The following is a 13085-nucleotide window of genomic DNA, read 5'->3' on the forward strand; positions in this document are numbered from 1 at the left end:
GTTCCCATCCCTATTTATGCCATGGAGCCCAACCATTAATTGAGGGGTCCATAGATGGACCCCAGGTTGGGAACTCCCTGCTACAGAGGTTTTCTTTTTCTGAATCACACAAAAGGTTGGGAGGAATATGCAAAACTTTCTTAAGAACATAAGAATATAAAAAATAGGAATAGTAGTCGGCTATCTGGCCCAATGAGCCTGCTCCGCCATCCAAAAAGACCATGGCTGATATGGCCATGGACTCAGCTCCACCTTCCTGCTTTTTCTCCATAACTCTTAATTCCCCTAATATGCAAAAATATACCTAACAGTGTCTTAAATATATTTAATGAGGTAGTCTCTACTACTTTCCTAGGTAGAGAATTCTACAGATTCACTTCTCTCTGGGAAAAACAGTTCATCATCACCTCCATCTTATTTCCCCAAATCTTGAGACTATGTCCCTTAGTTCTAGTCTCACTTATCAACTTAAACAAATTTCCTGCTTCTATCTTATCCATCTCTTTCATAATATTCATAATAAAATCTCCTCTCATTCTTCTGAATTCCAAAGAGTATCATCCCAGATTACTCAATCTCTCCACACAGGCTAACTTCCTCACATAAGGAATCAACCTGGTGAACCTCCACTGCATCGCCTCTGAAGCCAGTATCTCTTTCCTCAAGAAAGGAGCCCAGAACTGTATACAGTGCTCCTAGTGTGACCTCAATAGAACTCTGTACATTTGCAGGATAACCTCTCTTCTCTTAAATTCAGGTTTCAAATTCATTTATTTATCACTTGTACATGGAACCATAGAGTGAAATGTATCATTTGCAGTAACAACCAACATAACCAAAGGATGTGCTAGGTGCAATCCACAAGTGTCACCACACATTCCAACAACAAAGTATGCTCTCCATATTTGCAAACACACAAACAACAGAACAGCAACAAAGCAAATCCCTTATCTCCCTCCCAACCACCTTCCCCCACCATGGACTCACACAGACAGACCTCTAGCAATGAAGGACGACATTCTATTTGCCTTCTTGATAACCTGTTGCACCTGCAAACCAATCTTTTGCAAATCAGACACAAACACTCCCAAGTGCCTTTGTACAACAGCAAGCTGCAATCATTCACCATCTTCTTTTCCAGGTGTCCAGTTCCACGGTTGTATGTGAGTAGGTTAGAATGTCCACTTGTCATACCCTACATCCTGGGGTGGATTTCTGATTGACAAACGGGCAATTAAATTATTCCTGTACTTTTCTCATTGGACCAGAAATTCCTTTCCACTCTATGATCATACTGATGGAAAAATAAATTTAGAAATAACAATTTGGTCCCTAATTTAGCAAAGAACACCTTACTTCACCTGGCATAATCTTCATATGTAAGTGGTAGTGAAGTAAAGGAATTTCAAACAGGCTACTTTATCACTGTTGCTTCTTTTAATATCAACTTAAGTGCATGTGAGTAGCACCAGCAATCAGAACCTTTCTACATTAAAGGAACAGCACTCTAATTGAACCAGGTCCCACTACAAATACAACCCAGCTTGCTGATCTTACAAAGTAGCTTTCCAGGCCCAGAAATTTAGAGGCTAATGTTTACATCCCTGAATTATTTTATATCTAACTGTGGATTTTGCAGATCACGAGGACTGTATTCATGGAAAACAGGTGTACTCAAAATACAATTCATGCTTTCAGAAGGAGAATACCAACCAAAGCACTTTTTTTCTGACGAATGATACAGTGAACTGTGTTGTGCCTGTACAACTATATATCAATTAAATAAAAGCACACACGCAAAGATGAGGTTAACTGGTGTATTCACTTTGCAGAGAATGAGCACCACAGATCAATGTGCATGGGTAAGTTATCAGTCAAAAAGTAGTGCTGTGGAGTCATTACGCTAAAAGAAATGGATCCATACATCACACTTCCTCCCTCCTTAGATTAATGTAACATAAAACTGTATATGTAACAAAACATTCAACTTCCCTTCAACAAACCAAAACTAACTTCACTATACTAAAGTTTCAGTCATTTAGATGGCGCTCTGTTTCTTTCAGGATAGCATCTCTGGACCTGAGCAGTGGCATCAGGTTTACTGGTGTCTTTTAAAAAGACAACTTTCTCTGTTGCAGGTGTCAAAAAGCTGTTAGTGACATGAGGCAAGTCCGATGGGTGTAATGTGTCCGTCTCGCTGGATGCAGTCAACTTTGGTGTGTTCTTCAGCTGAGCATCCAGTATCTGGTCCACATGACACCTCCTTGTATAACCTCCAACATCCACTGTGTACATCAGTGGTCTGGTTCTTGCAGCTATCCTACTAGGTGTCCACTTGACTTCTCGGTAATCACGCACTAGGACTTCCTCTTCAACTTCAAAGCTCCTTGCTGATTTATTTGGCAACTGGCTGAACTGGTTTATTCTGCACTTCCCTCCATATATCTAGCTTTAGGAGATCCACGTGAGAGCTCAGATTCCTGTTCATGCAGGTGTTTCGATGTAAAAAAGTTGTTCGCCTTGTGCTGAAAAGAAATATTAGATTAGATTATTAGATTATGAGGACACGCAGCCCTCTTTTATTGTCATTTAGTAATGCATGCATTAAGAAATGATACAATATTCCTCCAGTGTGATATCACAGAAACACAGGACAGACCAAGACTGAAAAACTAACAAAAACCACATAATCATAACATATAGTTACAACAGTGCAACAATACCATAACTTTATGAAGAACAGGCCATGGCACAGTAAAAAAGTTCAAAGTCTCTTGAAAGTCCCACATCTCACGCAGACGGGAAAAGGAAGAAAACTCTCCCTGCCATGCCCGATTGCAGTCCGACTCAGAGTCGTCCGAAAACTTCGAGCTCTGATCAGCCCTCCAACGCCGAGTTCCAAGCACCATCTCTATCCGAACGCTTCGACCTCAGCCTCGGTCGCCAGCAGCAGGTAAAACCGGGGATTTTGGGGCCTTCCCTCCGGAGATTCTCGATCACACAGTAACAGTGGCAGCGAACCAGCATTTCAGAAATTTCTCCAGATGTTCCTCTGTGCTTTCACATCTGTCTCCATCAAATCAGAATTGTCCACGGCCCCTATTTAACAGATACGATATTATTTCACCGGAGAGCTGTGCGCGCTGCATCGTGCTGCCATCTTCTCCTCCCGCCTCTTGTCCTCCTTATCCTCCTTATCCATAGCTTTAACAGACTTATTGAAGGTTTGGACAAATCTTTCAGCTAACCCATTAATTGCTGGGTGGGGAGGAGCCGATTTGAAATATTTGATACTATTTTTCTTCATGAATAGTCTGAACACTTCTGACATATACTGTGGTCCATTGTCATTCACAGTTTGTTCTGGTAAGCCATTTCTAGAGAAGATAGTCCTCAGAGTGGAAACAGTCTTTCCTGCTGTGGTTGACTTCATAGGAATGACCTCAGGTCACTTTGAATGAGCATCCACAGCAATCAGAAACATGGAGTCCATGATGGCCCAGCAACATCAATATGTAAGTCTACGCAAGTCCATGCCAGGTGAAGACGGCCACTCCCATGGGTGTATTGATGCCAATGGGGTGCATTTTGAACATTGTGCAATCCCAAATATGGATTCAAGTCTTCAACCAGTCTATCTATTCCCAGCCACCATACATAGCTCCGAGTGAGATTCTTCATCTTGACTGTACCCAGGTGTCCTTCATGCAAATTCTCTAACACTGGTATGCAGTTATACTTTATACTTTACTGTCGCCAAACAATTGGTACTAGGACATACAATCATCACAGCAATATTTGATTCTGTGTTTCACACTCCCTGGATTACAAATATTAAATATTAAAAATAGTTAAAATTAGTAAATATTAAAAATTTAAGTTATAAATCATAAATAGAAAATAGAAAAATGGGAAGTAAGGTAGTGCAAAAAAAAGAGAGAAGTTTAGAGAGAAGCAGGACATGAGATCCACACATCAGGGTTCTTTGACATATAGACAGTTGGTTTCGTCTCACTGAGAACTGCAGAAACATAGGATTACCATGAGCTGGCCTCCCTTGCATGGTAATGTCATAGACCTTTGACAATGTTAGGTTATCCCTTATTTCTCTTCGTATTTCAGAATTTGTTACCGGTAACTGGTCTATCAATGATGTGTGGAACACCTCTGCTGGGTCACAGAATGGAGACTTTTCTTCTTCAGTTGTCAGCAGTGGAAGACATGACAAGCTATCAGAATTGCTGTGTTGTTTGGTACTCTTGAATTCTATGTCATAAGATTGGACTCCTAAGAAGAGTGCCCAATGTTGCAATCGGGTAGCAGAGGTCACCGGATTCCCTTCCTGGGATTGAAAGTGGACACAAGTGACTGGTGATCTGTCGCTAGAGCAAGCTTTTTGTCCATATAGGAAGTGGTGGAACTTCTTTATTCCCCCAACTAGATTAAGGACCTCTCAGTCAATCTGTGCACAGTTGCTTCCAGTGCTCGTCAGTGATTTTGAAGCAAATGTAATCAGATGTTCAGATCCATCTTTCATAGTGTGTGACAAAATGGCACCAATGCCATAAGGGAATGCATTGCATGCTAGCCTGGTGATCAGAGATGGGTCATAATGGGTAAGCAGATCATCCGATGTTATTAGCCTCTTTGTTTCCTTGAATGCTCTTTCACATCTTTCTGACCAATCCCACTTTGCTCCTGTCTTCAATGGGTGCAGTGCTCTAGCAATATTTGGGAGAAACTGGTGGTAGTTTACAAGGCCCAAGTATGACCTGAATGGTGACATATTTTCCTGTTTGGGTGCACTGCTTCAATCTTCTCTTGTGACTTACGTAAGCTATGCTTATCAATGATATGTCCGCAATATAAGATTTAATTCTTGAAAACCTCACATTTCTCTCTCATTGCGTGCAGACCATACTCACTCAGCCTGTTAAGTGCTTTACCAAGGTTCTGGAGGTGCTCTTCATCATTCTTGCCAGTCACAATGATGTCATCAAGGTAACATAGTGTTCCTGGGATATCTTGAAGCACCTGGTCCATTGCTCTTTGCCAAATTGCTGGAGCTGATGTGACGCCCAAGGCGAGATGATCATATTGGACCAGTCCCTTGTGAGTGTTGATTGTGAGGAACTTCCTGTTTGACTCTTCTATCTCTATTTTCAGATAGTTATCTGACAAATCAGTTTTTGAAAACCTCTCCCTGCCTGGCAAAGATGCAAAAATGTCTTCTATTCGTGGCAGGGAATACTGCACAGTAAAAATACAGGGTTGAAACTTATGCGAACAGCTCTGGCCTTCCCTTTCTTGATCACCGGGACAATGGGCATAGCTCAGTTGCTCCACTCAACCATGGAGAGAATGACAGATGCTTCCAAGCTCTGACGTTTAGCATCCAATTTAGGACGTAGTATGTAACGGTCTGGATGCACTTCATAGAATTTTGGTGTTCATCCAGTTCAATTCTGGCCTTTATGCCTTTGAGTTTACCAATACCTTTCTCAAGCACCTTCTCATTAGCATTAAGCTTCGGTGACATTCTCTGATTACTGCTATCATTTGGGCTGCAGTTGGATGTTGATGACACATTAAGAACTTTGATTGTGTGCCAGTCTAGTTGGATTTTTCTCAACTATTCATGTCTGAAATGTGCTGACCTTCCACTTTTCAACATGTAAAGCTCTAACTGCTGTGTTTTGCTTCCATACATCATATTCACTTTCAATTAGCCTTTGGGAGGTACTTTTTCGCTTGCGTAGGTCTTTAGCATCATTGAGGTCTTTTCTAATGGTAGCTTAGAGAACAGTCTGTTGTAGTCTGCCTCTGAAATTGTAGATAAAGTTGACCCTGTATCCAGCTCCATTTTCAGTTTTACACCAGACACGTCTGTTGTGATCCATATGATTTTGCGATACGCTTCAGTAATGCTACAAAGTTCCAAGCATGGCAGCTCACCTTTGTCAGACTCTGTGTTGTTTAATTCAGTTTCGCATTCAGTCACTTTGTATATTTGTTTAGTTTTGTGTTTGAAACTTTTCACCCTGCGTGGTTTTTCTCTTTGGTTGTGCTTTTTGTCTGACTTGCACATTTCTTCTATGTGGCCTTGTCTGTGACACTTTCTGCAAACTTTTTCTTAGAACCAACAGTCATTTGTATCATGGGAGGAGTTACCACATCGATAACATTTTTGGCTTTTTGCACCATTTAGGGATAATTTGTGTTTCACATTCTAAACACTTTTTCTGTAGTTCTGTTACATGCTTTGCTGCAGTTTTTAAGGATATTGCAACGGTCAATGCCTATTGTAAGGTTAGGTTGCTTTCTGACAGTAGCCTCTTTTGAGTGCTTTGACCATGAATGCCATATACAAGCCTGTCCCTTAATGCATCAGAAAGTCCATATCTAAAGTCATAGTATTGAGAAAGTTTGCACAGTCCTCCAATGTATTCAGAAACGTTTTCATCCTTTGAATGGTTCCTTTTGTGAAATCTAAATCTCTCAGCTATTCCTAGAGGTTTAGGGCTCAAGTGATCTTGTAAAATTGCAATAATTTCGTTGAACATCTCGCTTGCTGGCTTTTCAGTAGTTACTAAATTGTGTAAGAGCCTGTGCTTTTTAGCACCCATTAAGCTAAGAAGCATGGAGACTTTCTTTTCCTCATACACATTGTTCACATTACAATATAGTTCAACCTTCTTGGTATTCAATTTCCAGTCCTCATTAGCATTATCAAATTTGTCAACTTATTTTCATTTTAATTTTGCTGTGCGTTTTTCATTGTGTACTGTGCAGTTACTCATGTGCCCTTTTCTACTGTCTCCTCTAATAGTGGTTCGTTATTTCCTCTCCCTGTCTCTCTCCCTTCCTCTGAATTCTGTTGTCTTGTAACCGTCAGTGCAGCTGGTGATATTCGCCAATTTGTTGTGTCTGTACAATCACTTATCAATTAAATAAAAGCATGCACGTGGAGCTGAGGTTAACTGGTGTATTCACCTTGCAGAGCGAGCACCACAGATCAATGTGCATGGGTAAGTTATCGGTCAAAAAGTAGTGCTAAGGAGAGTCATTGTGCTAAAAGAAATAGATCTATACATTACAACTTGCTATTTCCATGCCCTGAATTCTTAGAATACATGAATTTCAAAACAGATTCCCCACTGAGACAACATGGGCACTAATGTCTTCCTCTTTCATCTATTCTGATGTCTTGTCTTAGAAACCATACAGTAACAACTCATCAAAGAAAGACCATCTCAATTGTGGTGGTATGCATGAAGATATCCAAAAATAAAAATCAAATAAATATTCTGTCAGAAACACCTGGGTCTAGAAATGCCTCAAAGGTGGAATAAACTAATGCAGTGTAGGGAGTTTGGGCCCTACCCATATTTTGCTTTAGGCATTTTTGCTTTAACCACAGTAATATTCTGCAAGTACAAGGCCTGTGACATTGTGTGTATTATAAAATTTTACACATATAAGTATTCCTTCTTTGGGTAGCAGGCGGTGAAAGGTTGTGGGTGCAGGAGCACTTGGGGAAGGCAAAATATTAAATGAGGGTTTGGACCTACAGTTTGGAGAAGTTCATATGGGGAGGGGGTTGTGACCGCTGAAGTCAGGTCAGTCTTTGGAAGTTAGGGACCTATTCTGATTGGGCAGAAGTGAATGGATCAAAAAGATGTCCACAACAAAGGTGCTTTGGTTAGGTGCAAGGTAGTTCAAGAGTTCAAGAGCCGAGAGGTAATGTTACAGCTATATAGAACCCTGGTCAGACCCCACTTGGAGTACTGTGTTCAGTTCTGGTCACCTTACTACAAGAAGGATGTAGAAACGATAGAAAGGGTGCAGAGGAGATTTACAAGGTTTAGCCTGGATTGGGAAGCATGCCATATGAGAATAGATTGAGTGAACTTGGCCTTTTCTCCTTGGAGCGACAGAGGATGAGAAGTGACCTGATAGAGGTGTATAAGATGGTGAGAGGCACTGATTGTGTAGATAATCAGAGGCTTTTTCTCAGGTCTGAAATGGCGAACATAGGGCACAGTTTTAAGGTACTTGGAAGTAGGTATAGAAGGGATGTCAGGGGTAAGTTGTCTTTTTTTTTTACGCAGAGTGGCGACTGCGTGGAGTGGGCTGCCGGCGACGGTGGTGGAGGTGGATACAATAGGGTCTTCTAAAAGTTTCTTGGATAGGTACATGGAGCTTAGAAAAATAGAGGGCTATGGGTAACCCTAGGTAATTTCTAAAGTAACTACATGTTCGGCACAGCTCTGTGGATCGAAGGGCCTGTATTGTGTTGTAGGATTTCTACATTCTATGAAGTGATGTTAAAATATTAAACACTGATTTCCAAGATAAGGTACTCACTGGACTCCATGGAAACAAAATTATTTCATCTCTAAGAAGTATAGAAGCATATCTTGAGTGTTCTTACTTCCAAGCCAATTGTTGTGGAAGTGATGTTATGCAGCATATATACACAGTTCTTGGACTCATCAGTACAGAGTTCAAGTTAGAGCTACTGCTCTTATTGAATTTGCACCTACTGTGGCTTTGTTCGCAAGTCCTGGAATTTTATTGATTACCTCACGAAAGCCTAAATCACTGGCCTCTCTGTTGCATTTTGCTGAATGATTGTGTGTTTCTAAAATAAAAGTTAATATTTACCCGGCTTGAGAGTTGTGGTACAAGTGCTACTGCAATGATGATACTTCCTGGCTCTTCATTTCTGTACAAAGTAAAATAGTAAATGGTTAGGCTTTACATTAACACAGATCTTGGAGGCAAAACGTTGTAACACACGAGATTCTGCAGATGCTGGAAATACAGAGTAACACACACAAAATGCAAGAGGAAGTCAGCAGGTTAGGTAGCATCAATGGAAAGGAATAAAGAGTTGATGTTTTGGGCTGAGAACTTTCATCAGGACTTGAAGGAAGAAGAAGTCAGAATAAGAAGGTGGGGGGGGAAGGGAAGGAGCAAAAGCAGGCCAGTGATGGGTGAAACTAGGTGAGGGGCAAGATAGGTGGGTGGGGGAGGGAGATGAAGTGAGAGGTTTGGAGGTGATAGGTGGAAAAAGTAAAGGTCTGAAGAAAAAGGAATCTGATAGGAGGGGAGATTGGACCATGGGAGAAAGGGAAGGAGGAGGGGCATCAGAGGAAAGTAATAGGTAAGTGAGAAGAGAAGGGGTAAGAGGGGAGCCAGAATGGGGAATGGAATAAAAGAGAGAAGGGGAGCAGTAGAAATTACCAGATGTTAGAGAAATATCGATGTTCATGCTACTAGGTTGGATGCTACCCAACCAAAATATGAGGTGTTGCTCCTCCAACCTGAGAGTGGCCTCACATTGTGGAAGTATAGAAGACCATGTACTGACGTGTCAGAATGGGAATGAGGATTGTAATTAAAATGCTTGGCCATTATGAAATCATGCTCGCTGTGGACGGATTGAATGTATTTGATCAACTCCCCCCCCCCACCTTATTCTGGCTTCCTTCCCTTTCATTTTCAGTCCTGTTTAAGGAGTTCAGCCTGAAGCATTGGCTCTTTATTCCTTTCCATAGATGCTGCCTCACCTGCTAAGTTCCTCCACCATTTTGTGTATTTAAATTGGTAAATTGGTTTATTGTGATATATTCATGTCAGGAACATCTTGTGCGTCTAGTTTCTCTTAAGTAGGAACAAGCAAGCATTTGTAGCCCACCTAGCTCCACTTCTGGTCCTCTACAAATAAGGTCTGAGAGCTGGAGTGGGATCATGCTATGAAGTGGAATCGGAAGTGCAGTAAGAGCAGCTGTGAGGCACTCAGTTCATGACATCAAGTGACTCATTTCAGGGAAATGCTGAGCATTTCAAGTGGCCTGTCATTTTTCTGTGTTATAGAAACATTCAATAAGAATGAAAGGGGGGAGGGGAAGGGATTGGTGATGAAAACATAGGTGACAAAGGGTCAGAAGGCATTGAATCGTTGTGGGTAGAGCTAAGGAAATGCAAGGGTAAAAACCACCCTGACGGGAATTGTATACAGACCCTCAAACAGTAGTAAAGACGTGGTCAACAAATTACAATGGGAGATAGAAAATTGCATACCAAAAGAGCAATGTTACAATAGTCATCGGGAATTTTCAATATTAGCATTTATTTCAAGAGGACTCATCTATAAAAGCAACATTGTAATGTTGAGGCTTTATAAAACACTGATGAGTCCTTACTTGAAGAATTGTGAGCAGTTTTGGGACCCTTATCTGAGAAAGGATATGCTGACACTGGTTAGAGGGTTCAAAGGAGGTTCACAAAAATTAGTCCAGGACTGAACGGCTTGTCATACAAGGAACATTTGATGGATCTGGGTCTGTATTCACTGGAACTCAGAAGAATAAGAGGTGAACCTAATTGAAACCTATCAAATGTTGAAAGGCCTTGTTAGACTAGATGTGGGAGGATGTTTCCTATGGCGGGAGAGTCTTGGACTAGAGAACATAGTCTCAGAATAGAGGGGTGTCCTTTTAGAATGGAGATGAGGAGGGATTCCTTCAGCCAGAGAGTGGTGAATCTGTGGAATTCATAGCCACAGGCAATTATATATATATATAAAACAGAAGCAACCCTTCATAAATTTTAGCACCAGATTAAAAGGTTTTAGAATTAGTGCAGGGTAAGTTAAGCCATATTTTATTCAGAAAAGTTTGAACAATCATTAATGGTGCACGAAATCAGCATCAACATATAAACTATGAGCTTCTGCATCTTGAAATTAATATCAGTAAATTCCAACTTCCGTCCACGTACCTCCCTCGCAATGTTGTAATGGTACCTTCGCAGTGTGCAGTGGCTGTGATGAGGTAAACTGCGCCACTTTTGCAGGTTGCTACTATTTGTGATTTTGGATATCCATCCAGTGATGCTGAAGCAGCACAAGAACTGGGCTCTAGAATATGCAGACTCCTGATAGCACTGTCTGTTGAAACTGGCAAAACTGATATTGGGATGCCTAGAAGAAAAATGTGGGTTTGCTTTTAATAATTTTAAACCACAATCATGTTCTCAGTATTATTATTATTTTTATTTGAACAGTTTGCCTTCTTTTGCACATTGATTGTTTGTCACTCTTTGTAAGTTTTCATTGATTCTGTTGTAATTCTTTGTTCTATAGTGAATGCCTGCAAGAAAATGAACCACAGGATCGTATATGGTGATATAGGTGACATATAGGTACCTTGATAATAAATTCACTTTCATCTTAAATCAGGACAGCCAAGAACTAAAATTAGTGAACAATTAACAGCAGATGTAAATTCATGAATACTAATAACTCAAATGCCCAAATAAAGGAAAAACGTACCCATATACAAGTCCCACACTGTCACTGTCCCATCTGCAAGGCCAATCACCAGGAGAGATGCACAGATTTCCCCAGCAGAACAGGTGATTAGAGAAGCATTTGGCCAGACAATATTAGCTTTAGGTTCCAAGTCTGTGGACCAGCAGAAATATTGAAATTATCTACATACTTCTGTTTTATGCATTAAATCAAGACCTTTAATAAGTCTTAAGAGCCCACATTTACTTTGATATGCAATACAGCCAAATCTATCCATCTAAATTGGAAACAAAACCAAAGGCCTTTATAACAAGATTGAAAATGATAAGAACAAATTAAGCCAGGAAGCTATAATTAGGGGTTTGATCGCTTATGGATGGATCAATAGCTTTGAAGTGATAGAAAAACATAAATTAAAATTTAAAATTGCCAGTTCGTAATGTTAGATATTTATGTAGGTGCATTGCTTACTGCCTCAACAATTCATTTTATTGACTTCAGTGGAATGAATTTCAAAGCCACATTGTGTCACAGAGTTATACAGCACAGAAACAGGCTCGTCAGCCAATCATGTCAATGCCGTCCTTTTTACATATTTACACCAATCCTATTTACCTACGTTAGATCCATAGCTTTCTATATCTTGCCAATTCAAGTATTTGGCTAGATGCTTCGATTATCTGCCTTCACCCACCATCCTTAGGTAATGAACTCTAGACTCTGACTGGGTCCTGCTGAGAAAACACCCTCTCCACATCAGATCCCTCCCAAACTTTTTTCTCATGTTAAACGTAAACCATCTTACCTTGGATATACCTGCCATGGAAAATGAGTTTTGCTACCTACGCTATCCATCCCCTCATAATTTTATAAACCTCCACCAGGTCACTGCTCAGCCTTCTCTATACTCCCCAGAAAACAAATCCAGCCTATCCAGTCTCCTTATAACAGTAATTCTCTAATCCAGTCAACGTCCTGGTGAATCTCTTCGTTCTCCCTCCAGCACAAATAATAAGTTCCTATAGTTGGCAGCCAAAGGACTGCAGATGTTGTCTTATCAATAAAGCAGTAACACGATACTGGGGCATATGGGGTGTCTGGGAAGGGATAATACCTCTGGTGAAGAGACTTGTCATGTCCAGTCTGGGACAGCTCACTCACTTTTGATCCCCACTTGTAGCTCCAAGTAGCTGTTTACGTGCAACAGCAGACACACCCTGGTACACAGCTTCAACAGAAGGGCTAAACCAAGTGAGGGTAGCTGGCAGCCTCATACCCCAGTGAGTTTGACACATGCCCTTCCTAGCATGTGAAGTCAACGCTGGTGGACTGGGCGAATTACATCTACAGTGAGATCTAAGGGTCAGGAAGGTGGAACTGCAATGCTCCGTGGAGAGAGAAAGGGCATGACAAGGCACAGAAGATGTTATGGTCATCTACTGCAACCAAGGAAGAACCCAGTTTGTGACGCTTGTTTGTACCACTGGACCTAGACTTCTGGGGTCATGAGAGTGGAACTTCCCCAGTGCAATGGCTTTTCCACTTTAAAAACTCTCTGGCATAGGTTTCCTGATGTTGTCGGACATGATGGACAACCACCAATATGATATCCCTGCTCTTAGATTTTGATCATCGAGGCAAACATCCAACATTCCTTCATCAGCATGTTAACTACTTTAGGTGCTCCTACTTTCAGGGATCTATAGACCTTTATCTGAAAATCTCTCTGTTCATCAACATTCTTCATGGTTACATCATTTACTGT

The 13085-nt window shown here is 41.0% G+C and overlaps 1 protein-coding gene across 4 annotated transcripts in view; it reads right to left on the reverse strand.

Moving 5' to 3' along the window:
* Positions 1–13085, reverse strand: part of wdr93 (WD repeat domain 93) — a 70701-nt gene that overhangs the window by 14654 nt on the left and 42962 nt on the right. For all 4 annotated transcript variants that reach the window (XM_063066104.1, XM_063066102.1, XM_063066103.1 and 1 more), the window contains 3 exons: positions 11342–11473; positions 10789–10990; positions 8668–8728 (listed from right to left, as the gene is read on the reverse strand). In XM_063066104.1, the coding sequence (XP_062922174.1) occupies positions 8668–8728; positions 10789–10990; positions 11342–11473 (395 nt within the window). The remainder of the gene's footprint in view (positions 1–8667; positions 8729–10788; positions 10991–11341; positions 11474–13085) is intronic.

This window comes from Mobula hypostoma, chromosome 13, assembly GCF_963921235.1.
Source record: "Mobula hypostoma chromosome 13, sMobHyp1.1, whole genome shotgun sequence".
Classification (NCBI taxonomy): domain Eukaryota; kingdom Metazoa; phylum Chordata; class Chondrichthyes; order Myliobatiformes; family Myliobatidae; genus Mobula; species Mobula hypostoma.